The sequence below is a fragment of the Seriola lalandi genome, unplaced genomic scaffold, assembly GCF_002814215.2.
Source record: "Seriola lalandi dorsalis isolate HSWRI2012SDOR001 ecotype SW California unplaced genomic scaffold, Sedor1 jcf7180002054677, whole genome shotgun sequence".
Taxonomy (NCBI): Eukaryota; Metazoa; Chordata; class Actinopteri; order Carangiformes; family Carangidae; genus Seriola; species Seriola lalandi.
In genome coordinates, this window is record NW_019525230.1 from 1,733,288 (window position 1) to 1,761,143 (window position 27,856).

General features: G+C 43.8%; 1 protein-coding gene across 3 annotated transcripts in view; it reads right to left on the minus strand.

Annotated features, from left to right (window-relative positions):
- Positions 1-24,502, minus strand: part of dab1b (DAB adaptor protein 1b) — a 42,781-nt gene extending 18,279 nt beyond the window's left edge. For 2 of the 3 annotated variants that reach the window (XM_023421946.2, XM_023421944.2), the window contains exons 1-3: positions 24,152-24,502; positions 6,439-7,057; positions 514-653 (exon numbers count right to left, since the gene is read on the minus strand). In XM_023421946.2, coding sequence (XP_023277714.1) covers positions 514-653; positions 6,439-6,508 — 210 coding nt within the window. In that variant the 5' untranslated portion in view covers positions 6,509-7,057; positions 24,152-24,502. The remainder of the gene's footprint in view (positions 1-513; positions 654-6,438; positions 7,058-24,151) is intronic. The other variant, XM_023421945.2, reaches the window with a different exon arrangement.
- Positions 24,503-27,856: the final 3,354 nt, after the last annotated feature.

Consider the following 27,856-nt stretch of genomic DNA (forward strand, 5'->3'; position numbering starts at 1 on the left):
GGGGGGGTTAGTGTTCTTGCAGTAACAGGCTGAAAAAGTGAAAATTTAAATGATATACTAGTTTAGGCGTCTCAGAAGAGGAAGCCAGTTTCCATCCAAGGTCAAAAAAACTGTATCAATTAATGCGAAGAGCTTTGAGCAATACTAAAAATACAGCAGCCTATTAGAGGGAAAATAAAGTACAAAGCTGCTACCATTTTGCACAAGATATAAAACCAACCTTACAGTAGCTTTCTACATGACAAAGATCTACAGAATAATATGGCCGGACTTTTATTTGTTCCATCTGGTCAGTTCTTCACAGAGCTTCAGTGAGTCATACACAGGACGAGGCAGCTCCCATGAGTCATTCAACAGACAATACAGTCATGGCCGAGCATGCCTTTTCAAAATCTGTCTTTGATGAATGAAGAGGCTCAATGATGTCCCTGCAGACACAACACACACACACACACACACACACACACACACACAAACAGACACACACAAACAGACACACACATAAGTCTGCACCTTCAGCTTCATCATGGAGTCCTGGCACAGCTTGTCCCCGCGAGCCGCCGTCACCTCATCAATCCCGATCAGCTTGGCCTTGTACCGCACGCCATCTCCACGGAAACGCTTAATAAGCCCCGCCTCACTGCGGTCCTGACCTGCGGCGGGAGAGAAAGAGAGAAAAAGAGAGAGGACAAAAATAAAGGGGGAGAAAATGAAAAGAGTGATTACAGGAAACAAGGATGTGTGAGCTCAACTGAATCTTACAACTTCAGTATCGTGCCCTGCTTGAGGTATAGAGGCTTCTGTGTGTGTGTGTGTGTTGTGTGTGTGTGTGTGTGTGTGTGTGTGTGCGCTTGCCGGTATAAATATTTATGGAATAGGAAATTTAGAATGAATAGCAAATTAGCAGCAGCGAGCAAAGATTGAAAGAAGATTGAACATGAAATTGAAAATGAAGTTGGAATAAAGCCAGTGGACTAAATGAGAAAACAAGTGAAACACTGAGACCACTTTACCATCACCTATTGCAGGGCATTGTGGGGCATTCTCACACAAAGCTAGGGTGGAAGGTTACGGGCTGGTTGAGTGGGGGCGCTTACTCCTACGCTTCACCCACGCCCAGAGTTCCCATGGGTGCTATTGGTGGTGACAAACCAGCTTGAATGGCTGCTATTCAGGGGAATCATCTCGGTCCAGCGCTCACCCACAATCCACCATGCCCTCCCTGGGTGATGGATGTTGGGTGGTGGCAGGATGGTGGTGTGAGATCGGGGGGCGTTTGCAAGTGTGTGTCTGGATGGCCTCAGGCTTTAGGCTGTCTTCCCCTCCCTTCTCCCTCCTGTCCCTGTTGCTGATTATTCTGTCTGTCAGTCTCTGCAGCTGCCCCGACACCACCTTGACACCGACACCTTTCTCATTTTGTCTCCGTGCTGTGTGCCGTTGTACCGTTTTGATTATGTCGGCGCGAGCCTCGAGCGCCGTCTCGTGCGTCTACAACGTACAAACCATCCCCTCATAACTTGTGCGGGGTTTGTCAGCTTCAACGCCGACTCCCTCCACATTCACACAAAGAGATAGCAGGATTTCAAATCAAGGTCACCGGCACCTTGGAGAATTTAACAGTTTTCCAGCCCCGCTTTGGTCGCTCAATTCTAGGTCACGAGCCCACGCGAGCCCATCAGTTAACGACACATTTAGGTGGCTGGCTAAGCTGTGCATGAGAAGAGGACAAGGTTTAATATCCCTAACAGAGACTGTCAAGCTGCACTCAAAGAGCATATTAAACCAAAATGAGCTTATTCCACCCAGAAACACACGGTATTTCCATCCATACTACATCTCCCCTCGCACAAGTGGAGTTTCTCTTTCCATCCTTGCAATTTCCAAGGAAAAAAAAGAAAGAAGAAAAATCAAAAAGAAAAACTGGAAATTTAGAAAAAGCGTAAATTAACGGGTTTGTGAATATGGGAGGAAAAAAAATGTCTTAGTTCTAATGCAAGCGCTTGTCTTGGCTATGCACACCCTCTCACTAATTCATGAGGGCACAATTCTCTAAAGAGGGGGGGGAGGGCTTGAAGATGCTAAAGTCATTAAAGTCTCTAAGCAAGTGAATGTCAAATCTGGGTCTAATTCAGACTTGTTTCCCTGCCAGAGGATAATGAGTCTTATATACAGCCTGGCGTGCACATAGCAACCGTGTGGAGAAATGAACATTCAGACTTTGATGACAGAGAGACTCAGCGTGGACTCTGCTTTGACATACAGTATATACATGACTGCAGCAGCGCTAAACCATGCATAACGGATGCACAGGGAAGGTGGACACCTGCAACGACCGTAGCTGTACCTGGTTCGAACCACCCCCTCGTACAGTGGCTGCAGTCAGCTCGTACAGTATTATGTATTCCATCCTGATTTTACTGACTCATACACTCTGTAATGTAATGTAAAATGCATGCTGCTCCAGTTGCATTTTAAACACGATCAGACCAATTCAGTGCAGCTCTCTCAGATGAGCTTTAACCAGATGTTCTGTGCCATTTGTTTCTTTACATACAGCGTGCCATTTCCCCTAATAACACTTCAGGAGAGATTTAGAGGTTTATGCACAGATCCTCAAAAAAAAAAAAAAAAAAAAAAAGTAGGCCTTGCATACCGAATGAGAGTCTTGACACAGTGGCATAACTTGTACACTACGTGCTCTGGGTTCAGATCAAGACGAGCCGAGTGTGCTGTATTTGAAAACTAAAGAGCTGCGGGGCATGCTGTTTCATGTTGTTACACACTGTAGGAAAGGAGAAGAGAGAGGGAGAAAGTGTGTGTGTGTGTGTGTGTGTGTGTGTGTTTGTGTGTGTGTGTGTGTGTGTGTAGTGGGGTGACACATATTCCTCTGGCTTTCTGGATTAACAATTACCCAAGGTTGAAATGTCCTCACAACATTTCTGGCCCATGATCCTGATGCTCACAATTTGTCTGACAGAGGGTTTTTGCCTAAAGTATTGTCTTCTGTTAATCTGCATCTAAGGATATCCTACACAATGTACAACATGCCCGCCATTTGCCAGACTGGGGTGCATGCATCCTGTGTTAGAGTCTTTCTTACATCTCTCTCCTCCTCATTTTTCCTGTTGCCCTCATTTTTCCACCGAGCTATTAAGACAATTAATTAAATGCCATGAAATAGTGAATTCTTCAGAAACAGAGCAGGGAATTAACAGCCAGGATGTCGGGGGGGGGGTTCATATCAAATGCTACAATCCCCCACCTCACACACACAGGCCTTGCACCAGGACCATGGAGAGAACAATTACTGCTAGCCCTGCTCCATACTGTTTCAGGGCTCGTCTCTGATCACAGTGTTGCATCCTCCCTCCTTGCCGCACTAGAACGGGGACAGTGAAGGGACAGATGGCAACAGATGGAGAGTCAGAAGTGCCCCTCCAGATATAAGGACTTGGCAACAAGAAACTTTTTGTTGGGGGATCCGGGCATCGAGGCAGCTTAACCTTTGGACCTTTCTGAGTGTGTATCTGTGTCTGCCTGTCTCGCTCCGTCAATGTCCCTGTCAGTAGGACACACGCCGTCTATTTAGCAATAATGAGTGAACAGTGATGCGCACTGAGCCATACTTTCACCTACACGCAGAGTGCAATATTAACAATTATTTTATGCGTCTCTGCACAGGACATTTGACATCCCTAAAATGAAAACGCTAGGTATGTCGTCCTATCAGCGCAGGGGGGGCTGATGACTTTAAGCAGTAGTAAAGAGAATGGGCGTCTGAGGAAGGCGAATCTGTCCCCGCCATCTGCCTCCCTCATGTGCACAAAATACTTTTCATAAGCCTCAGCAAACACACAGATACACATTTACAAACATTAAAGACGGCACGTCGCTTGTCCAAACCCACACTCGAGTCAAAAATCCCTCTACCCAACTTTGGCACTAAATACCAGGTAAAGGTTTTGGCTAAACGGCTGATCGTTAGAGCGGTTATAGGATTAATGAGGGGTATTGTGCACATCATCAATGCGGCGGACGGACCATTGACTCGCTGCAGAGTTACATGCAGGTATTGATGTGCACTGGGTGGGGATGGGGGAAATCGTTGTTTGGTTAGGGGCTCCACTCTGTTATTAGCACGCTGATGGTGAAGCAGTGCGATGAAAGTGTTGGATAAGCATACCAACAAATGATTTGGTCAAATATGGGGAACAGTGTTTGACCGGGGTGAAACGGTTGGTATTTGTGCTGCACCTTCAGCACAGGAGGTGACGGGTGATTTAATCTGCTGTTTGCCTCTTTCTGTGTCTGTTTGCTGTGTCTCTCTCTCTCTCTCTCTGTCAATGTCTCGCTGTCCTCCGTTCCTTGTCTTTTTCTCTTTCTTTTTTTTTTTAAATGAATCATTTTTTGTGCACAGATTATAGTGGGAGAGCAACAGTTGCTATGGAGATGGAGTAAAGTCACGCATGTAAAGCAATTCTGTCGATGGGTAGAGGGGAGCTTGGGCTTTACAATGGGAGTCAGAGTTTGCTGCAGTGAGGTTTGATATTTCCAAATGGGTTTTAAACCAGTGACAATTGGAAATGCCATGACATCCACAAGGTAGTGTGTCCTGTACGTCCTGTTACCGTAATATTGGGTTTCACGGCTTTTATATTTACTACCATAAACGTTCTACTTTCTTCTGAAATGCGCAACGAGCCGAGAATGCATTAAAAGATTAAAGTGACGGCTGCCTATATTCTTCTTATTGTCAACAAATCCCACAAAGAGACCAAAACCATAACTGGGCAATAACGCACTGATGAATAACACATTACAGCAATGCGTTTTTTTTTTTTTTTTTCCAGCGAATCCCCCCCAACCAACATTTACATTCAAGTGACGAAGCCCTCCAGTGGCTGCTGTTATCATCAGCAAGAGAGGAAGTCAGGTGACGTTGTTATATGGCGACAAAATCAGCGAAGGCAGGAGGTCGCGGCAGATGGCTCAGTCGACAAAACATTGGGCTTTAACAGTGGGAGGTGCTGTAAAAAGTCACTAAAACACTAAATATCTATTAATCCCAGATGAAAATAGTCCCCCAAAAATTCACTATTTACACTGGCATATATTGTTCCATTTGGTAAATGAAAGAATATATTTTGCGACCGCATTTGAAAAGATTTACGTCGTCAGTAGGAGTGGGTGGGTTTGGGCTTGAGTGTTACTGACACGGTACGGAGCTCATTTTAGTATTAAGAGGCAGATTTACACGTTGCTGGCTTCGGTCGTTTCATGGGATTCGTTGATAAGAGGAAAAATATAAAATAACAGCAGCCTTATCCTTTAAATCACATCATTTTGTTCTGCCGCTTCCCACCCATATGAATATAGAGAGATCCTTGTCTTAATGTACTGCATGTCATCAACCCCATCCTCAATGGCGTCCTTCACCTGGGCCCAGCCTGCTCACCACCACCACTGGCGGTGCTGCCCGCATTTACGCTGCCACATTTCCATTTATATGGATCTAAATAGCATCTTTGCTGATTGTGACAATGGTCCCTGCAGCACATGTGATTAACATGGTAAAGTCGGGGGCTGATAGCCTGTGCTGATAGCCCCCTCCGATGAGCCGCATGGCCACGTGTGTAATAGCCCCCTTGCTCCGCTCTCCCCCCTCCACTTAACTCAAATCGATGGGCCCTCCTCCAGCCCGGCCATTTATCTGAGCAAGCCGACAGAGCCAGTGAAACAGCCACAGAGGACCTGGCCCCGTGGCCTCGTTACAGCCAGCCTGCAGAAGCCAGATTTACTGGACTAGCTGGAGTGGCTTTACTCATGGATGGAGAGATGAGGGAAAAAAAAAAAAAAGGATGAGGAAAGGAAAAAACACCCTCTTTGTACACATTTTCTTCCCTCTCCCTGTGATTTTTACTCGTTCTGCCTCCCTATCTCCTCTTCTTTCCTCCTCTCAACCAATTCAATCCCATTTCAATCTCCCGGTGAACGTTCGGAGAATGCCTCGTCCTATTACATCACTTATGCTGTTCATCAAAGCGACAGGGTGTGAATTACCCTGTCCATGACACCTAAATCATGGCACTACCAAACCCCGGGGCTACGCGGAATAGCTGTTACTACATTTGGATCCCTGGGATGAGACGGGGGGCCTCTCGGTGGGCTCGCCTGACTGAAGCCCCCAGCATTATTTAGCTCCATCCAAACATGGCTTAAAGTTATGTTCACTGCCTGCCAAACACGAGAAAGCTGCCCTTTCCCCATTTTGTCTTCTTCATGTAACTGGTTGTCTGTGGAGTACTGTTCCCTCAACATTATATATATATAAAATCAGGCTTTTTTTCCTTAATACAGCGAATTACACATGCCCCATGAGCTGAATATTTCACATAGATCTACACGCAGAATTATGGTTGCAAGTAGATTCTCACGTACCTTTGATCCTCCTGGACTCCTTTCGCTGGCTGGTTTTGACACCCGGCTGGAGCTCGGCCTCTGCTGACATCCTCCACTGCTGAGTCCCTTGTCCTGCTCACAGCGGATCCACCATGGGTTAGCAGCACACTAGCTAATCCTCCCAACTCCCAGTGTCCAATTCCCCCGGTTCCCGTCTTTTCTCACAGTCGCTCTTTGGTGGAGAAAATCTCCTTCGAATCCATGGCGAGACGTCTGGTACTCCTCAATAAATGAAGATCCAGCATAGATAGCTACGCTCCTTCACTGTTTGCCCATGGTGTCCGGGTATTGCTAGACAACACATGAAAAGATGATTGAATTATGAACTGGGCGATCCTCTCGAGAGTAGCTTCAGATCAGAATTGACATCTTCTGGAGTGTACCTGAGTTCTCTCCGTGAAGGTCAAGTATCACATGGTCCAGTGTTGCTCTTTTCTGAGGGTCCACCTATTGCTCAGGTGTAATTCCCCCCAGGGGAGACTGCAACATTGATTGAATCAAATATTGTTCTTCACAGTAGGTCAGGAGTGGATATTATTCTTTGGTAGAGCACTTCAGATGCAGTCCGACAGCCCATCACAGTCACTTGCTCCGAGCGCTGCAAGGCAAGAAGACAGGGATGACATTTAATGTTACCCTGGAGGTTGGTTAAAAATTAAAATGACAAACACATACCCTTTGATCACTCATTACAACATTAATTTAACATACAGAATGGCAGGCACCAATTTAACAGATCAACAAAGATGTTATTATCTCTTCTGGATCATCAATCCTTAATGAGACTGCAGAAGACGCTTGCTGTTCAGCGCCCACCCTTGAAGGAGACCTGTGGCGAAATATTTGACGCTCTTGTTTTATGTAGTGCTTGTGAGTAAATATAGAACATTAAAGCATGACCGGTGCTTCTGTGCATGCAAAGCAAATCTTCAGAAGATGGATTGTTAACGCTCCCAGCTCAAGCCAACAGCACGAGAGGAGGGGAAGTAGCAGAGAGCGATGAATGACGGGCTGTTTCAAAGCAAACTGTGGTGGGAATCCTGGCGCAGCCGTCTATAAACTAAACCCCCCCCCAACATTGTACTTTAATGCCCTTGAAACATCTACTGCTAACATGGGGGCCATGCCAAACTGGCACAGTGGCTGGCACCGCTTCTGTTGGCATGGTGACGGCCCATTGTTGGAGAAAGAGGCCTTCAGCCTACCATGGCCTGAAAAGAGCTGCTGCACATCGAACACCGGGCACACATTATCCTGTGTGACATTGTATGACATTGTGAGTGTCTGTAATGAGAGTGAGTAGATAAATAATGTTATTTTTAAATGTATTTAAGACACAAACAAACAAACAAACAAACAGAGAAGAAATCTCAGGTCTGTTTTTTGCACTCCCTGTTTATTTTGCTTAAAAATGCCAAAATCCAGAGTGAACAGACGTTACCTGTAGCTGGCTCACAGCGCACACACCACCGGTGTTTGTATGTAGCGTGTGCTTGTGCATGTGTTAGCGTGACAGCTCCTTTTGTCTGACCTCGGACCTCATCACAAACCCCTGTTCTTTCTATGAGCTTCTTCCAGTTTCTTCCCACTTTGTATTATCCATGAATTTCTACATTTTAACAAGTCACACCCACACTTTCGTCTCAGTTCACGTCACCCAGGGTGAAGTTTACGTACACTTGAATCTTTCCACTTCGAATACAATTGCACCACCTCTAACATTCGCTTCACATTAAGCACTAATGAGTCTGTGGTTCCGTCTCATATCGTTACACAAACCTTTGGGGGAAAGACATCAATATAGATATTACTACATGGAAGTGACAAAATATGTTGTTGTTTTTGTAATATAGGTGAAACAAACATTTCATTGAGACATTTTTCAGCATGCAGAGCTTTGTGCAGTCATATATATGTATAAAACAGCGGCATCTGCCTCCTCTCCTTCCTGCAGACAAGTCCTTCAACTCTCACGAGCTGTGATGTTAAGACACATTTCATTTCCTTGAACAACAGGTCAGTGCGGTTACCTCATCACCTCCGGTTCTCCTTGTGCATGGCTGTCTAGACTCTAGACCATGTGTCACCCCACATGTGTGCTCACGAGGCAGATAATGACACCCAGGTCCAGGCAAAGGGGCAATCTCCCCATAAGTATGTCTCAGACAGAGCTGTAGAGTGTCAGCGACGGCAGAGGTATTTTCCATGTCACAAAGAACCTTATCAGAATGTAATTTTCATTACCAACGAGGGAGATATGCCTCATTGTATTAGACGGAAGAGCGATTTAATGTGATGTACGGCTGCTTTTCAAAACCAATGCTATCTAGGTCACCCAGACTCCCCAATCTGCTCCGTGTTTTAACAGCTCCCAGTGTCTCTTATGATTTGGGTCAGAGTTAAAGAGCATCACTCGTTTCTCTAGCTACTCTCAACTGTTAGAGGATGTCAAAAAGCCCTTAACAAAAGCCACCCTTTATTTATTAATTTGTTCATTTTAGTACTACCTCTCTCAAGTGCAAAGGAAAACTTCCTTGAGGGAAGTCAATTTCATTTCTGCTTGGCTTTCTTTATTTCCCTCCATCAACCTGCCGCTCTCTTTGTCTCTGTCTGTCTGAATATCACAAATCATCTCTAGAGATGTTTGTTTCCTGCTTGAGTCTTTACCCTGTAACCGCATTATTGAACAAAAACAGGCATGCTGTGAGAAAACCTGATGTATGGCAACTCTCTCTTCCTTAACATTAAGCACATCAATCATGCAAGCCATTGATTTTTCAGGAGAGGAGTGTGAGTGTGTACATTCACAAGGTGAACTACACCCCCTTGGCAATATGCAGGTACATATATCTTGTCATACGGCTTCAGTGCATTGGGATGAGATGTGATCTGAATCCTTCTCATGAGGGGAAACCATTCTTTCTGTGCTGTTTTGATCAGTTTGTCATAGAGCTGTCTATTAACCTTTAGTGTGCTGAAGTACAGGTCAATCAAAACACTCCTCACACGTTACATACACATTATATATTGGTATCACAATCAACAAGACGAGGTCAAAACCTAATATGTGGCTGGAGGACGTCGTAGGCTATTTGCATTCTGCCTGGTGTCAGCTGGTTTCAGCCCTTTATCTGTTTGCTTCTTTCCTACTCTCTGTGCTCACAGATACAGTATTTTAATAGAGTCGAATTCCCAATAAAGCTGCTCTCATTTACATGTTTTTCTGTTTATGTCGTCAGACAAGGGAACAATTATGACATAGTGGCTGAAACCCCGCTCATTAAGACTACATGTTAACCAGCAGTCACTCACAAGCTGCTGCTCCTCAAATCTTGATTTTATAACCACAACATCGTCTTACAAAAGTCAGCAAACACATAAGTTAAAGACGACGGGTATGCCGTGATTTCAGTTATATTTACTTGTAAAATGATAAACCAGAGAGAAAGTTAGAAGCTTAATTTACATCAGCTGCCGTGCGGTCAGCATAGACAGGTGAGTCTGTGGAGGGAAAGCCCGACCTCGCACTTGTGGGGAAATACTAATGATTTTCCTCTAAAGAAAGTAGCAAAGGTTTGTCCAAAAAGTCGCTAGATTTGTTCTTATGTGCCTTTTGGAAAAAAATGCACTAAAAACGCGTCTGAAAAGAAATCTAAGGACAAAGGCGTAAAGTTGGAAACATGGCTTGTTCGCGCTAAAAGAGCAGTGACCAATGCCCTAACTTCGTCACTCACTCAGTCAGTGACATTCACGTTCATAGACCCCTGCTGTTGCAGTCCAGTTAAAAATCACATGTACAGTATTGTTACTGCTTTCCGTTCTTTATAATTATGTAATTAATGCATGCACAATACAATAAGGAACTTGCTTGCTTTAAAATAAAAACTATAATTTAGAATTGGATTTTTATTACAGGGAAACAAAAGGCAGTAATCTCCAACAATTATATTGTATTTTCGCTCTCAATTGAAGAAAATGATTCATTAAGTGTGATCAGATTTTCAGTCATGTTTACCGTCTCGCAGATATAATGGGCAATCACTGAACCAGTGTTACAATCAGATCATTCTTGAGATTCTTTTAAGCTCCAGCATTGCAGTAACTAACATTTCCTCCTGAGACTGATGTTTAATAGACTGCACAATCAACCTCATATTGTGAAACAAGCGTCCTGCATCCTTCTGCCGATGAGTAACAAAGGTTGAACAGCCATCTATCACTGGATATGGCCAATTACACCTCCATTCACTGCGGTCCCGACGGAAGGCGCAGTCTGTGCTCTCCAGCTTGCATGTGACTGCTGAGGAGCGGGGAGGCCCCGGACCATCTCCGTCTCTTCCTGGCCAAGGCTGGCATGGCCCAGGGCCGGTGGAAGGTTTGTTCGACAGACTGGCTTTGGCACCTCGCGCTGGTCATCTTTGTTACAAAATTCCCCCCAGCTTATGGAGTGGGACACAACTGTCACAACCTCGCCTCGCAAAGCTCCTCTAAATAGTCCTGCTGTGTTACCTTGTGTCACCTATGGCAGTGAGGGCCCACCAGCTACTGCTATAACCTGTCTATGCCTTTAATCTGTGTTGTTGTGAAATGTTATATTTTTCAGGGGTTGGACTTTTTCTTTTTTAAATTCTCCATCAGCTCTTATCGCAGCCTCAAAATCAACATTAAGTCGTCTCATGTGGCCTTACAAGTGGCTGATAGCCCTTGAATCTAAGATAAGGTTAATTTGCTTTTGTTGGACTAATTAGATTTCTGACTAGCTAGTGATTGAATGGCATATGGTTCTTTGGGGGAATGCTGGAATCTATTAACATTTCTGACCATACGATTCAGCAGGTTAATCATGTTGCACACAGTCATGGCAAGCTGTAAGGCCACAGAGACACGGAAAATATGCAAATATACCATAACAAGACGATACGTAGGCTTTGAGCTAAATATAGATAATGAATATGCTAAAGTGAGCATGTTGACAATGCTAACTAGCTGGTGTTATAGTTACTGTCATCTTAGTTTGCTCTATTGCACTAAACATTAAGTGCAGTTGAGGCTCATGAGACTGGCATTAGTTTGGACAAACTGAACTTTTGACCTGAGGGTGTTAGATCAGCAGTTCCCAACCTGTGAGCCAGGGGTCACTGGCAGGTCACGAGGCTATCGCAAGTGTGCCGACAAACCATTTGCAAAGCAGTATTACTTTGGTGAAGATATATCAAAAAAAAACAATGAAAATATAAATAATGTTTTTAAATATTTTTAAAATTAAATGATCTTCAAAAAGATAATTTTATTGTATTAAGATGGATCACTGTGATATGCTAATGGTCGGAACCTCTATGTGGTACCACATCACATCCTATGCTTTTTGTTTGATTATCAACAGGAAGAATTAAAAGAAAAGAAAGTCAAGATACAGATGGTGAATCGACACGTGACCTCCCACATCAAACAAAATGGAAAAATTGAGCTTCACTTGCTTTCAGTTCAATACTAATGTTCCATCGTTATTATTAATATAAAAGTGCTCTGAAAACGCATTATTTGGCCTCCCTACTGTTATAGGGTCGGATATGTGCCGCTGATATTTTTGAGATATTCAAGTGGTCCATGAGTTGGAAACGGTTGGGGATCACTGTGTCAGATGGCCAGTTAAACGAACACCAAAGTTATCGCAATTCATCCTGATGGAAATATGAATGTCTGTTCATGACAATCCATCCAATAGCTTTTGAGCTCAGGAAAAAACACAAATATGAGCCTCATAGTGATACTAAAGGAAGTCTGGGGATCAGTGGTAGAATTCTGGAGACCAGTAGGTCCAGTAGGATTCATCCTCTCATGAACAAAAACATCGATGCAAAATTTCATGGCAATCCATTAAACAGCTGTTGAGATATTTCAGCCTGGACCACAGTCGGCAGCGCTACACTGCAGGCTCGGCTAAAAAACAAAGGATTTTAGGAGCATTAAGGCTAAAGACGACGTCCTAATGGCGGTTGGTGATGAAACCAGGCAAATTACCAGGCTTTCTTTTATCAAGTGCAAATGTGAATAACATTAACATAAAACAGAAGCAGAAGAAACGGGGACAACTACACTGTATTAACATAGCGCTACAAACTAAACCATTCCTTTTGATTTCTGCAAGGATTTATCTGAGGCAGAGCTGAAATATGGTAGCCAAAGAAAAGAAGAACCTCTCCTTTCTTCTTCTCCTTTCTCTGCCTTCCTGGCCTTCCAGGGGGAACTGATAGCCTCTGAGCTCAGGCTGTTCAGCCACGGCCCATTAGTTCACCTCATTCTGACAAGATGGAGGGCCTCTGCCGATGGAACAGTCAAGTGTGCAAGCGGGGAGGAGGGAGGAAGAAAATACATACAAAAAAAATTCAGTTTGGGCATTTGAAGCGCTCTCATTTACTTTCTGGGGGAAAAGAGAGGCCTCATTGCTTCAGGTTCAGCAGCTACAGCTGGTAAACTAAATAAGCGTTGCCACACAGTTGCTTTGCTGTGCAGATTTATGTCAGTAAAGGCCTCGGAGCTGTGCACTCAGTTAGGCGTGGCTCCAGCATGGCCGGGCATGGCAAGCGAGAGGGCAGTGAGGAGCTGCCCTCTGAAGTGCTCCTGCATTATCATTTTTACCAGCTCAGCTGCAGGATAACTGGACCCAATTTAGATGGAAGAAGAGCGAGGAGGGGGATGAGGGTGTGTGTGTGTGTGTGTGTGTGATGGGAGGAGTGGGGGGTCTCTTCAAGTCTGAGATACATGACATAAATGAACAAATACACTCGCGCTCACACAGTAGAGGTCTCAAGATGCAAATATTAATGGGGTTTATTTTGAAAGTTTGCATTTCATAGGCTGCCGCTGCCTGTCTGACAGACGTATTCAGGCTAATAAAGTGTCACTAGCTCCCTATGGTGACAGTAAACAATAGCATGAAAACAAGATAAGCTACGTTTCCTCTTTTATTCATCTAATTCCACCCACCAAAACAAGGCAGGTCTGGAAACCAGTGCGAGACTCCTGGACCTCTCTCAGAACAGTTAATTGGTGGATGTGGCTCTCCAAAACGACTCCTCTGATGTTGCTCTGTGGCTTCCCTGACGACTCTTTAATTCACTGTTGATTTGGTTTGTTGTTTGTGCTGTGTCTCAGTGTCTGACCACTGTGTTAAAACAGGCTATTTACCACGTTCGGTGGGAGAGGGAACTGGGCAGGCTCCAGAAGGCCTGGATCAACACCATGTTTCCTCACAGCCAATCTTTTCTCCCTTCTGTCTTTTTTTCCTCTCTTTTTGATTTGCTCTGTACTTATCATTTTTAATCTCTGTGGTCCTTTTTTTTTATTTATTTTTTTATCTTTTTAACTCTTGCAATTCTATCTTCATTTCTCTATCATGTTTTTTTCTCTCCCTCCCACCCCTGTTCTCCCCTGCCCTCCTTTCTCTTTGTCTCCCTCTCGACCAACATAATGCCTATTTGTGAAAAGAGGTTGAAGCATGTTTTATTTTGCTGCCACCCCCACCCCTGCCTTCTTTTGTGAGTTACAAAAGAACAGTGGATACCTTGGTTTGGTCATTATTTCATGCAGAGAGTAATTAATGAGACAATTAGGTTTTTTTTTCTCCCTTTGTGTTCTCTTTGAACTAAATAAATAGCCAAAAGGTGTCCTCTTTAATTGCACATGGGTCATGGATATAATTAAGATACGCAAGCAGCCTCTTTATGAAACTTGACTGTGAATAACTGTTCCACAGTCTGTTGTTCTGACTGTATTCATGTCTTAAAAGACACAAATTTGATTCAGCAGCATTGTGGACTGGCAACATGACTATCAAACACAACAAAGATCCAGTGTAGCTGAGATAAAAGTTGCCATGATCAAAACCGCTGAGCACAAAAACATTACCTGCAGTCTGCGAGACAGCATTAATGAAGCTGAAGGGAAGCACCTAACAGGCAGCTCAAAACCTTTTTGTTTTTCTACTTGCCGTTACACCGGCTTATTGATGTTGTCACGTGTGTGACACACCACATGCAGTGTCGGGGCGTAGTTTCACTTAATGAAAATGAAAAAGCATTGTGACATATTTTAGACTGACTGAGGTAAAACTGAGGGACTGTATAAAAATTATTACAAGAGGAGAGGGGTTTATAAAGGTGAAAAAAAGAGGAAGCATTGTATATATATGGATGGTTTTTGAATTTTTCTTGCTGTCTTACCAAAGGATTTTTCTCTTGGTTCAGCCTCCTGGTGAACTGCATCGAGCTACAGCCTGTGTCTGGTTTATTTATTCACTGATGATGGTAGTAACTGTTTGGTTTGTAGCTACTGATTCAAAAACAAAGGGGCAGGAATTTTTTATCAAACAGGACTGTGGTAAACATATTGCTCTGTGTTTGACATCATTTGCAGTTTAGCAGATATTGTGAAAATGATTGCTCCATTAACAGATGTAGAGTTTGAAATCCAGCATTTTGAATTTTTAAACCTACAACAGCTGATTTTTGTGAGGAACCAAATTTTAATTTTATATAGCGAACTTGTTTGCTTGATTAACCATAATAATTTTTCTACAGTCCCTAAGGATTGACCTTGTTTGTACATTGTGTAAAAAAGTGATCCTCTTCTTTGCTCATTTTTTTGTCAACTTTTTACACAATTCAGAATTTCCAATCTAGGAAACGTCGTCTCTTCTGCAATGAGGACTCTCATATTTGGGTTTTCTCTCAGACTGTGGCATCTGGCAAGAAGAGAGAGAATCTGACATCACACACGAAGGAAAGTTAGCATGTCCAATACTTTCTGCTGCGATAGCTCAGATGGAGTATTTGGTTTGCTTCACAACTCTACTACTAGTTTCTTGAAGGCAGCTGGAGGAGCAAAGCAGGAATTATGTTTTCATATAAATTGCACTACACCTCTTGTTTCTGCAGCAGCTCTACTGTAAATACCATCATTTCCACAAAGTACTTTTAACATTTCTCCTTTTTTCTGGAGTGCACCTTAGTTGTAGCTTCACTTCTCCCACTGTGAAGTAACAAGCACCTTGTAAAATTGTAGTTTAAAAGAAGCTTACACAACCCACACACACATACTATTCCCTGAGCAGAGTACAATATGTGGGGGTGTAATTAGTGAATCTCCCACCACACCTCAACGTCTCTCATTAATCTCACATGAGTGATTAGGCTGCTGCGACGTATGGAACCACGGGAGGTGTGAAACTGGGTGTGAAACTGTTGTCATCTCATATGTTATCGTACTCTGGAGACTGGGAGGATTAAACCATGCCAGGCACAGCCCATTGGCAGCTAATCATGCCGCTAATGATAAGTGAAATATTCGACTGCCTCTCATTACAATGGCATCGCAAGGTCAAGATCTCACACAGATCGCGAACACACACGAGCCGCGCGGGCTCTTGTCTCTCCGAGGAGCTGCCTCTTCAGTCGTCTGTCGTTGTTTTGTATAAACCCAAAGCGGAGGCCGGATACGAGCCAGAGCGAAACCTTCTGAATATGACACTTGCCGGCTGATTAGAGCAAAACATCAGGGTGGTCTCCAACTGTGATGCTCTGATGAGAAGTGATCTAAAGGGTCTCATCACAAGACGTCATGCTGACCGATGGTGCTGTGCCAGATGCTTGTCGCTCTGCGCTCCACAGCAGAAATATAGGATCTGTTACCTGCGGGCGCTATTTAATTAAAAAAAAAGGTACAAAGTTCCAAATTAGAACAACTGCAATTACTCGACCTGGGCAGATGCACAGGAAAATCAAATGTCATCAGCCATAAAGAGTGAAACGTTCATCCTACAACGTCCCTTACATGCCAGATTCTATAGCGCACTTGATAGTCATGGAGATAAATACAGGCTCCTGTCCCCATTTTTCTAATGACATGAATAAATGAGGGAAAATAATGATGCATTAACAAACCAAATCCAGAAATGTATGGTTTCCTCAGTGGAGGTCAATCTAAGGGTCAGCTCCCTTTAGAGCCGCTTATGACTCAGGGACAAGGCCGGGCTCTTCTTCAGGGGACCTGAGGGCTGCAGGGTCACTGTTCAGCAATAGACTGAAATAATAAGGCTGTTCAGGAGACACCTGTATCATTAACCTCAAGGCCTCTAGTTTTAATATAGGACTATTTCAGCGTATGTTATGTGCACGTTGCTTATTCTTTAATACAGTAATTACTCACTCAATTTATTTGTTCATTAAAACTTGTATTACATTGATCAAAAATGTAATTTAGGTGTCGTCGTGTTTCTCTCGAAAAACATATTTGTTGCTTTCCAATTAGCACTGTATGATACTAGTTTTCAGGAGACAGGGTTATGGTGAGATGACTTTGGTCCATCTCAGCAAAGGCAGCAGTGCTCTACAGTATCTGTTCATACTATTTATTAGGGCTGAACCATTAATTGAAATACTATCGAAGTCGCAGGAGGCTGCAATTTTGTTTGGATAAAAACGGTAAAATTTGTCACAACAGACCATAAATGAAGCATTGTGTTGCTACAGAGATGCAAAAGACGCGAAGGAACATGTTTGATACCAACAAAAATATCTGCCAAAATAATCCCAATATGATTTTTTTTTTTTTTTTGCATATCATTTATCTTTTTCTACATCTTTACAGTGAGATAATGAACTTTCCTGCCGCCTTCTTCTCATCTTCCATGTTGAATCTAGTAGTAACAGTGACATCCTCCAGGCTTAATCCAATTCATTATACACTTAATTTACCAGTTTGTTTGCCACACACACAACAGTCACGTAATAGATCCTACCTTGAGGAAGGTTATAATGTTCAGTTGTTGTTTAAACTGTATTAGAGAGGTGTAGACTCAACTTCATGGTCATATTTTAGGATGTAGTCTGTGGTGCCGTTGAATTGTATTGTGTTACTCTGACAAGTGGCTCTTTTCTATCACTGAAGGTTGACGAAAAGCAAACCTTACTCTAAAATCACCATAAGGTTAAATGGACACCTCTTCTGACCAGTTTCATTAAGGAGAGTTTTTTTTCATTTGCGTGGGAGTGAATAAACTTTTGCCGTCATTTAATGTTTGATTACTCAAAACTGTAAATGATCGAAACGGGAGGGGGGGATGCGCTGTGCTCAGTGAGAGAAAAACACATGAATCAGGGGATGTGAAATCACATGAGAATTGAGCCTGATAGCTCCTCTAGGCTGAACTAAACATCTCAATTACCTCCAGGGGGTTGAAAAAGCACTGCAGTAAGGAGATGTGGCAGATACAATATTTAAATTGACTGTCAGTGGAGGAAAAACCTTGCTAAGCTTATATTTGATTACATATTTTATAGAACACAAACACACACACATGCACGCACAAATGCATCTCAGCTACTGTAGTGCCTTGCTGCTGCCAGCCAGCCAGCCAGCCAGCCAGCCAGCCTGCCACACTACTATAATCGTCAGCCACATATGGAGCTCCTGTGCTGCCTGCGGGGAATAGGGTTGTAGAAGGGGCCAACGGGATGAATCCGAAGGACCTCACCACTCAGAGGTGATGAATGCTCTGCTGCTTATGGAGCCTCCTGTAGAGCATCTGTGAGAGCAGATGAATGGGGAGGAGAGGCTGATAAATTGGGTCACACGAACGTAGCGTTTCTGGGTAATGCGGTGAAAATGCTGGAGGACTGCAGTTGGGTGGCTGCACGTGCCTACAACTGGGGCAGAGCTGCTCCAACCTGACTCGATTTCCTCTCTCCTCTCGCGCTCCTGGCTTTATTGAAAAGTTACGCTTTTTAATTTGCAAAAAAAGCATGCTCTGATTCTTCATTTCTTGGAGTCACTCAGTCAAAACAAGCCACTTAAAATGAAATTGTAAACAGAATCTATTCGTTTGAACCATTTTCTTCATGATTTTTATCATTTTTTGTCTTAATAACAACTTCACTGACATGTAGTGGATGCGCATGAATTCTACATTAATGCATGTGTTTACGCAAATACAGATAATTGATAAAACGCCTTTATATGATGAACACTATAGAGGTTTGCAACTGAATACTGTATAATGACATTTGACTTCTCATTAGCTTGGCATCTTGTCTAATTTAATTATACCATAATATGTTTAAAAGTTCATTCCTTGCGTAAAATTTTGTTTGATTGATGTTTGATCTTGAAAACGGAAAAGAAATGAAGAAGCCTAGTGAAATAAAAAATAAAAGGTTTTGAACTCGTCTCTGCGTAACTTGTCTCTTGGTATAGGTCAAATGTGTATGAAAAGTCATTTTGAGTGCTTTTATATCCAAATCCCTTCCTGTTAAATGTTTTGATGACTCGCACATAAATTCATCCAGTCAAACAGGATTTGGGATGACAAGATAAGCTATCCCATCATATACTGTAAAAGCACACTTGACCTGTCAGCTTGTGGGTCTTAGTAAATGGCTATAGTGATATCCAAAGGTCAGAGCTGTGTAGTTGAGGTCTAATTTATTAATTTCTCTCTCATCCTCCAAGTCTTGATGTAACGATGCAGCAGAGGGACGTGTGGAAGGGAAAGCCGGCGGTCCTCTGTAGATCTCTCATGATCTCGAAGCCACTTGTTCACAATTCAGTCAAATATCTAAATGATCAAATCCGTCTCAAAAATGACAATTCTGTTTCCCTGCGTGGCGTTTCACTGGTGCTTTAAGGGTAAAGGAGAGTCAGTGCAACATACAGCTCACTGGCAACTTTGACATCAAATTAGAAGAGTTGACCTTTAAAAACCCAGAGGTGTCAATCATTAATGCAAACATATGATATCCCAGCCGACGTGCATGGACAGCAGTGCATGGGCAGCGTGTGCATACGCCACTTCACATCGTATCGCAACACATCAGATAAGTGGAGTTTGGTGTGTTCATTGCCCTTCTTCCGTTTAGGACTGTTCACTGCTCAAATCTAATTCCATTAATTTCAGGTTGTGGAATCGCGAGATGCGGTTGTGGGGGCACAGACGACGGGGCGAAGGGGGTCTTTACCTTGGCACAGATAAGAAGACAAACTAGATTTGAGGGCGGATAGATCTTGTCGGCAGCACACGCCACCTCTTGGCAAGCAAAGCCAAGTCGATATTGAGCGGGGGGCCTTTCTTACCTCCTAAGATTTACAGTATCTGGAGCTCCACAGCCTCATACTTCAGTAGATGGATGAGTATTTCATACGGTGCCAACTGGCGCAAGATGAGTTGAGCTGAAGGTCATTGTGACTCATTTCCAGCTCAGAAGCTGGGTGGCTGGACACAGAGCTGCTAAATCTCTACTACTGACTTGTTTTAATAGTACAAAGAAGACGGCTCTGAGAAGACTGCGGCCCTGTGCTGGTACCGTACAGCACTGATGCAGCACACATGTACACGTACACATTGTACAGTGCCAAAGACAGTTGAGAGTACAGTAGTAGGGAGCGGGTACAGATTGCCATAGAACCTCGAGGCATATGGCAGGGCGCCCCATGCCTCCCAGCTAATTGAGTCCTAATGAATCATTGGTTTGGCATGCTACACGTCCCTTGTGATGGCTGGTGTCATTGATGCATTGAAGATGCCCAGTCCTCTGGAAGTGAAGTGGGCAGTGACGGCTGCTCCGGCTGAACATGGGAGGCGGGTGCTGACACTGCTGGCTCCACGCTGAACACTTCACTCACTCACCAGATGTTACAGGCCAAGGCACAAGGATTACTGGCCACCAAGCTCCACACAATGGAAATAATTGTGTGATGGGCTGGCAATTCACTGGCCCATTTGATTCCACTAACACTCTCTGTGGTGGTGAGGTCGCTGCCTCATTGTCAACTCAACGGGGTCAGCGCCATTAGGGACATAACTGTGGGAAAACATTTGAAGTCAATGATGCTTGACTGCTGTTTTTGCAGAATGTGTACATACATCTACAATGAACTGAATTCCGTATCAATCGATGAAAACATTCAAAGCCTTGGCTGAGATTAACAATAAATACTGAACTAATTGTTCCACTTTTTCAGATAGCTCACACTTTTTCCTCACTGTTTCTCTCATGTAATTGGATAATATTAAATTGCAACTGCAGTTTGATAAGGTTTGACATTTGTAAACAGAACGGTCCATTTTCACTTGCATAATATCTAAATGGATATTAGACAGAATTTAATGAATTCATATGTAACACGATATGTAACAGAAATAGAGTTGTAATTTACAGGCTCATTATTAAGTGAAAAAAACTTGAGTTTAATGTGCAAGATAATATCCATTATTATGTGGAGGCTGTATTCAGTTTTTAAAATGTTTGCTCTATTTTCAATTTCATTACTGAAACAGGTCCAGCCAAGCTGTATTAAGAAATGTTTTTTTTTTTTTTTTTTAACATTTTCCAATTTCAGGTTTTGTGTTTTGCATAACTGCTGATGTTTTGACTCCAGAGAGAGACTGAGTAATAGTTTGTCTGAGGTCTGTCCAAGCTAAATGTTGTTTCTGTGCTGGATGATTTTTACCAGAGGATGTTAAAGCAATAGTTCAACATTTTGGGAGATGTACTTTTTCGCTTTCTTGCACAGAGTTACAGGAGAACGTTGATAGAGCAGTCGTGATGTTGACCTAAAAATGAAGCTGGAGCCAGCAGCGGGCTAGATTAGCTTAGCATAAAGAGGGGGAAGCAGCTAACCTGGCTCTTAAAAAAAATCTACCATTTTGTCTAAAACTAACTAATTAACACTTTATAGTGTGTTTGTTTAATCTGCAAGAAAACCTCATGGTAAAAAATAACATGTGCTGAACAATTTCTTAGCCGGGACCAGCTGCAAAACACCCATGCAAAGAAATAGTCTTGCCCATTTCTCCTGCAAATGGTCTTTTTTACACTTTGATTCTTTGTAAAGATCTTCTCATCTAACACTCTGCAAGAAAGCAAATGTATTTCCCCACCTGTCAAACTATTCCTTTAGACTTCCCATCAGGAAGATCTGAGCTCCTTTTCCTTCAGCTACTCTCATGGCTTGTAGTTTGAGTCTTTGCTGCCGGCACATTTTAGTTGCCACAACCCTCCCATTGCACTCTCAACTTCAGATGCACCTGTCATGTTGATTACATCCCCAGTGGAGTATGTGCATCATTCAGCATCCTGCAATGCACCACTATCTGAACAATCTGCCCCTTTTTTGTTCAGCTGATGCAAACCAGGATCACCTCTGACCTGCCTCTGCCAGGGGCCGCGTCTTCATTAACGAATAGACTCGATGTGATAAGGCCATCGGCAGAATGAGAACTCAGACACAATCTTGCAAGCTCATTAAAACTACTTTTATAAAAGATTCAGGCAACTCCAGCAATCATGTGTCTAATGTGGAGATGCTACAATAATGTCGTGTAACCCCTGTTCGTTAGATGCATTATCTTAGAGCACTTGGGAAAATCTTAAGGGAGTTCAAGTCGTGGTAATGCCACTGCAATATGATAAGAAACAACAAATGTGATAATACACCAGGCTTTCAGCGAGACAAAAGGCAAGAAGCAACACTACAGCAAATGGTCGAGACAACTCCAAGGATTTTTAAAGGAGAGCAAAACAACTAGTAGCCGAACTGTTGTCCCTGCGCTGCTGTAATTGTTCTGAGAAAACATGAAAAGGAAATATTCAACAACGTTCAATATTTTATGATAATTGCAAAGGGGGAAAAAGGCATTATGGCCTTAATCGGATAAGATATAGCTCCCATATGCACTCGCTGCGTTCGCTGTCACGAGCTAAATTAAGTGTCTTGATTCCACGGGGAGACCTAACAAAGAAGCCCTTACTGGAGAAGTTAATGCTCTCTAGTGTTTTGTGCAGCTCCATCTTAAGCCCCACAACTCACACTGGGCTGCACAGAACTGTCTTGGGATGACAACTGGAAATTGTACTGTATGTGCTTGTGTGTGTGCTTTTGTGTGTGTGTGTGTGTGTGTGTGTGTGTGTGTGTGTGTGCGTGCGTGCGTGTGCAACACATGTGTCCTACAATCGAGCCAGTGAGTGCAGCTTAGGATCTGTTGCAGAACATCCTCTGTAAGGAGATTACTAAAGGCAGTTTGGCCGACTGGCAGAAGTCGCCAGTGAACTTTGGCACCAATGTCACAACACTGTCCAACCAAGACACAACATAAACATGACTGGGACACAACATGGATGTAGGTGAGCCACGTTTTTTCGTCAGGAACCTCCTTTTTTTTTTTTTTTTTTTTTACAGCTGTTTGTTAGTAGCAGTGGAGAAAGCCATTTCCCATGTAGGCCTGCTCTTAGATGAGCACTCAAGCAGAAAACAAAGGGCATCATGATGGACATATGGTCCAATACTGAATTGTGCATTTGAACTGGTAATATTGGCTCATATTCAGTTTTACCCTCGGGGGATTTGGGCTTTGAGAGGTTAAAAACATGGAAAATGCAGAGAAGAAAGTCCACGAGTATTCTATTATGAGGAACTCTTAAATAAATGAATAAATAAGAGTTATGCTTTTTAAAATACCAGCCTTGAACCATTTAGTATTTATTTTTCTGCTTTTATTAAGAAAACTAGACTGGGGATGAAATGACTTGTTACCATAAATATTTTAGAGTTCTGGCTCCTGGTAGTTTAATTGGGTCATTAAGGTTACATATGCTGTAGAATCAAAAACAATAAGAGACTATTAAAAGTTTCATCCAATTGTATTACAAGCAACAACAACAAAAAAACGGGGATCACTGGCCCCTCCAATGCAACGATTTCTAATCAGGAGAATCCAACGATGGGCGCAACTACACACCATGTCGCAGTTTAGACGGCCCCCACGCCCAGATGCTTCCACCATCCCCACAATTCTATCCCCACAATGACCCGTGAACTTGTACCAAGACCGGAGGACTCATGTACAGGCCTATTCACAGGTTTGAGGCAGACTTCGGCTCAGCGCTGCCGGTCAGACCGGTGCCACTGCGCTGCGCTGCGCGCTCCCATCTCCAAGCGTCCATCCACAGGTACTCAGCCCCTCAGTGCAGACTGCTGAGCGTTTTCTAACCGTTTCTGCACAGGAATCAATACATGTATCAACATATGCGTCATCATTCACTCATTCACTCAGCATCAGAGCGGGTTAACACGCAGTCGTTTGAAGATGATTTACTGCTGTTGCAGCAGGACATCTCTTCATTTGAATATTTGGGGAGGGAGGGGGCACAGACGTGGTGGAAAAAAAGCTTTTAGTCTTTTTCTTACAATTGTGTCTTGATGGCATCTTGTAAAGCAACATTACCCACAGCCTTCACGCAGGTTAGGCATCGAAATCGTTTCAAAACGAAATGTACATCCCCAATTTGTGCGCAATTCAATGTGGGACAGCAGGTTATTTGACAGGCGACCGGCGTTTGCTCTTTAAAGGACTCCACGTTCAAATCCACCAAAGCACCATCGATGATCTCAGTCTCAGGCTCATTTCTGATCTTATTTGTGTCATTTTGTTACATATGTGACTGTCTGTGCCTCAGTCATCCACAGCGGACTGGTCCGCAACCCATTTTCATTCAGCGGCCAACGCATCCTCTCCATAAATCTTGCCATGTCGCTGAGCCGCCTCGCATCTTTAAACAGCTCTATAGTTTCTCAGTTTGAAAAAAAAAGGAACAGACTCCCATTAATAGTGAAGCTCAGAACTGAAGATGCCACTCACCTTTTCTCAGCGGATGCTTTTCTGGAGTGTCCCATTTATGCGTTTTAATCCACATCTGTGTCCCCTTCATTTGAGCGCTCTATTTCCCCCCAGCGCGAGAGAGAGAAAGAGAGAGGGAGAGAGCGTGTTTAAGAAAATCCATTTGTTAATTCCATTTGCCGGACGCACAAGGTGAAATCACATTGCCTCTGCTTGTTACATGTTCAAATTTCTTCCATAATTCTAACATCCCATAAAGCTCTATCTTCTTTTTTTTTTTTTTTCTTCTCTCCAGCACTGAAGTTGCCTGGTTACCCCTGTTTCTCATTCAAGGAGGCTGAAGCGCTGCATACAGCGGCCAATCATAGCAGCAGCCGGAGAGATTAACTATTTCTTGGCTCCACTATTCTAGTTTCAGGCTAAAATGAGGAGAGTGGGCGGGGAAACTGGGCCCCCGGTGACAGAAAAAAAAATTAAAATGCACAGAGAATAATGTAGAGAGAGGGGATCCGTTAGAGGGAGAATGTGTGGAGGGGGGGAGGGGACGAAGGGGATTAAACATTTTCGAAAAATAAAGGATTGGGGAGAGGAGGAGGGACCAGTTGCCACTTCTCGCAACAACAAAGATGTAAGTGAATGATATTCCAGCCTTGCAGGGTGTTATGCAAACTGCAGTGGAGCAGCCTCTCTTCTCCTTCAGTGGTCAATCTTTAAGGAGCAGAGATCCGTCTCATTTCTGAAATCCCCAAAAAGCAATCCATCAGGGTAATTGATCGTCCGCCCCCCCTCCCCTTTAACCAGCCACCCGTCAAGCCAAAGCCCCCCCCCTTCTTGTTCTTCCCTCTCACCCCCCTGTCCCACTCCAGTCGCCTCATCATAGGTTGTATTGATTTCAATTTCCCCCTGCAGCTGGGGTGAAAGGTGTAGGGGAGAGAGCCAGCTTCAATCATTCCTACACGGCACGTGGGGGCATAATGACCCCCCACCTTCACGCTCTGCCACCAAAGGGGGGCTACTACATCCAGGTCAAGCCCCCTTCAGCACACTCAAACACACACCTATAAGAGAGACTTGGCCTGTGTGACTGGCTGCAGCCTGCTCACCCTGGTGGCTTCAGACGGGCCCCCACAGGGTGCCATGCAGAAGTGCTGGTGCATTATGGGGGAGCAGCAGGGGGTCGTGACAGCGGGACAACAAGCGTCTCATGCTTTGGGGGCGTGTGTGGGACCGAGCGCAAGACTGTCTGGGCCTCATTCCAGCAGATAAAAGCGAGCGTGGAATATTTCTTGTTACGTTTTATGCGTGAAGCTTTTCCTTTATTTCAACATTACAAGCAGCAAAAAGACGTCAGTGAGATCTGATCCAGTCCTCGGAGCAGAAGAAGTTCACATGCCATAAAAAAGTTTTTGTTTTTTTTGTTTTTTTCTTTTTGTTGTGTTGCTGCCTGAGTGTGATTGATGTATCGCTGGCTTTACTCCATCCCACAGATTACACATGAAAACAACAGTCCTGGGGTCCTCCCTCCCCCACTGCCGGACAAGAGCCATGTGTGTGTATGTGGGTGTAAAGTTGTGTATGTAACACACACACACACACACACACACACACACACACCCGCACATACACTTAGCAGCTGATTGACGTGTAGCTCTTGGCTGGAGCACAGCTTAATCCCGCTGCTTTCACAGATGGACTCAGTCTTTCTCTTTTTGTCTGGTGTTACCAGCAGTGGCAGTGGCATGTTATACATTTACACACACACACACACACACACACACACACACACACACACACAGGCACATCTATTCTTTGGTCATTAAAAAAACAAAGGAGGTCAGTGTCAGCAGTGGAATCAGGCAGCTGGATCCTGTGAGGCGAGAGTTAATCCTCGTTTTCAAGGCCCACAGACAAAAAGAAGCCTTGCAGATGAAATGTTTCATGAGTTACACATGAACACATCGCTCTTGTGTCACCTTGTTAGTCCATCCACCTTCACAATAAAAGGGGGTATTTGTTGTTGCCCAGTCTCTCAGCCCTTCATAGGCTGCTGCGGTGTATTATTAGCATGAATCAAGAGGGAAGAGATTCGACTTTTCTCCCCCTCCCCTAATCGTATTCCACTTCTGCAAAGGCTTTGATTTCCATGTAGATGGAGCTGCGTTGATAACGACGGGGAACTGCCCTGGAGAAATGAGGCAGAGTGATAAGATAAGGCGAGCAGATCCCCATCCAGACAAAAAAGACAAAGAGGAGAGTCATCACCCCACATGGTGCTTAATCTCCATTCAATCCAGAGATTAGCGCAGTCAAAATTCACATTGCCACAACCCAGCGAATGATTAGTCATCTCCCAGGGGAGAGATGGTTACACTGGTGGACCTGCTGAGAAACCTGGGGTGAAACATGATCAATAACTAGTTCCTGGTTACAATGACAGAGAAGCTGCTTCAGGATCACAACACAGCATGTACTTAAATGGCAGAAAACATGCTTATGGCACGCGCACACACACACACGCGCGCACACACACACACACACACACCAAACTGCTGATTTGCCAGTGTTTCCTGCTCCTCGACATGGTCTGCAGTTTACCAGAGACTCGACCACAGATTAGGCCATTCAGCTGTATTCTTGACACAAGAAAACAGTCACACAATGAGGAGAGAGGACTGTTTGCTCAGCCTACTCTGGCTTCTATGCTAATGGACTGCTGTAATCAAGTCAAATCGTATTGTCGTAGCAGTGTGTGAGTGATTAGTATTCAGAGAGGCATGGCATGGAGAAGCCTGACATCGATAAATGTCATGTGACCCTTGACCCCGACTGCTGCGAACTGCTGAAAAGTTCCTCTCCTTTTATCAGCCTCACCCCAGGCCTCTTAATTTCCTGTAGCATGGCTAATCATAATGTACTCAGACACCGGGAGGTCTGGAGGCCATACGCCTGAGGGGACAAAGCCAGGAAACCTGTGGTTAAACAGTACACGCATTATTTTCATTGAGTTGTTCAACCTAATCGCCATGTGTAGATCATTCACTCAGGTGTGCCACGCTAACTCTTTAGCATACATTCTTTTGAGAGATGAGTATTCTCACCAAATTGTAGCGGTGCTACAGCCAAATGGTTCATTAGAGTCGAAGCCTTAGAAACAGGAGAAAGATCCCACCATTTGGTCTGTTAATCAGTTGTTCTGGAGCTTTCGCTGGTATCACACAATCTTCCTCATCAGCTAGATTTCCACGTTGTCATGGACTTGTCAGTATTTTTATACTATAAAGAGCAGTTCTAAACCTAGCATATGGTTGGAGTGCGTCGTATTTGCATTCAGCCTAGTGTCAGCTGTTTTCAGCCCTTTATCCGTGTGCTCTCCTCCTCTCCTACCCGAATTCCCAATTAAGCGGCTCTCATTTACATGTTTTTCTGTTTATGTCGTCAGACAACAGAACAAGTATGAAGTAGTGACTGCTAGTTGCTTTTTTGAAAAAGGCACTTAAGTCTGAGAAGGGTCTGAAAATTTGGGGAATCTAGCGACTAAGGGGAATCGCCAAGGCTCGGCCGGCCGACCAACGGCGTAACCCTATCAGTTACGTGAAATTCAGCTGACCAATGGTGTAATTTGCAGACCAGCCAATAATAGATCAAATGTGTAATGTAAAAAGGGGTCACTTGTAATGACAAACCCACAGAAAATGATCACCAAACTGTAGTTTCTATCTATCGAGC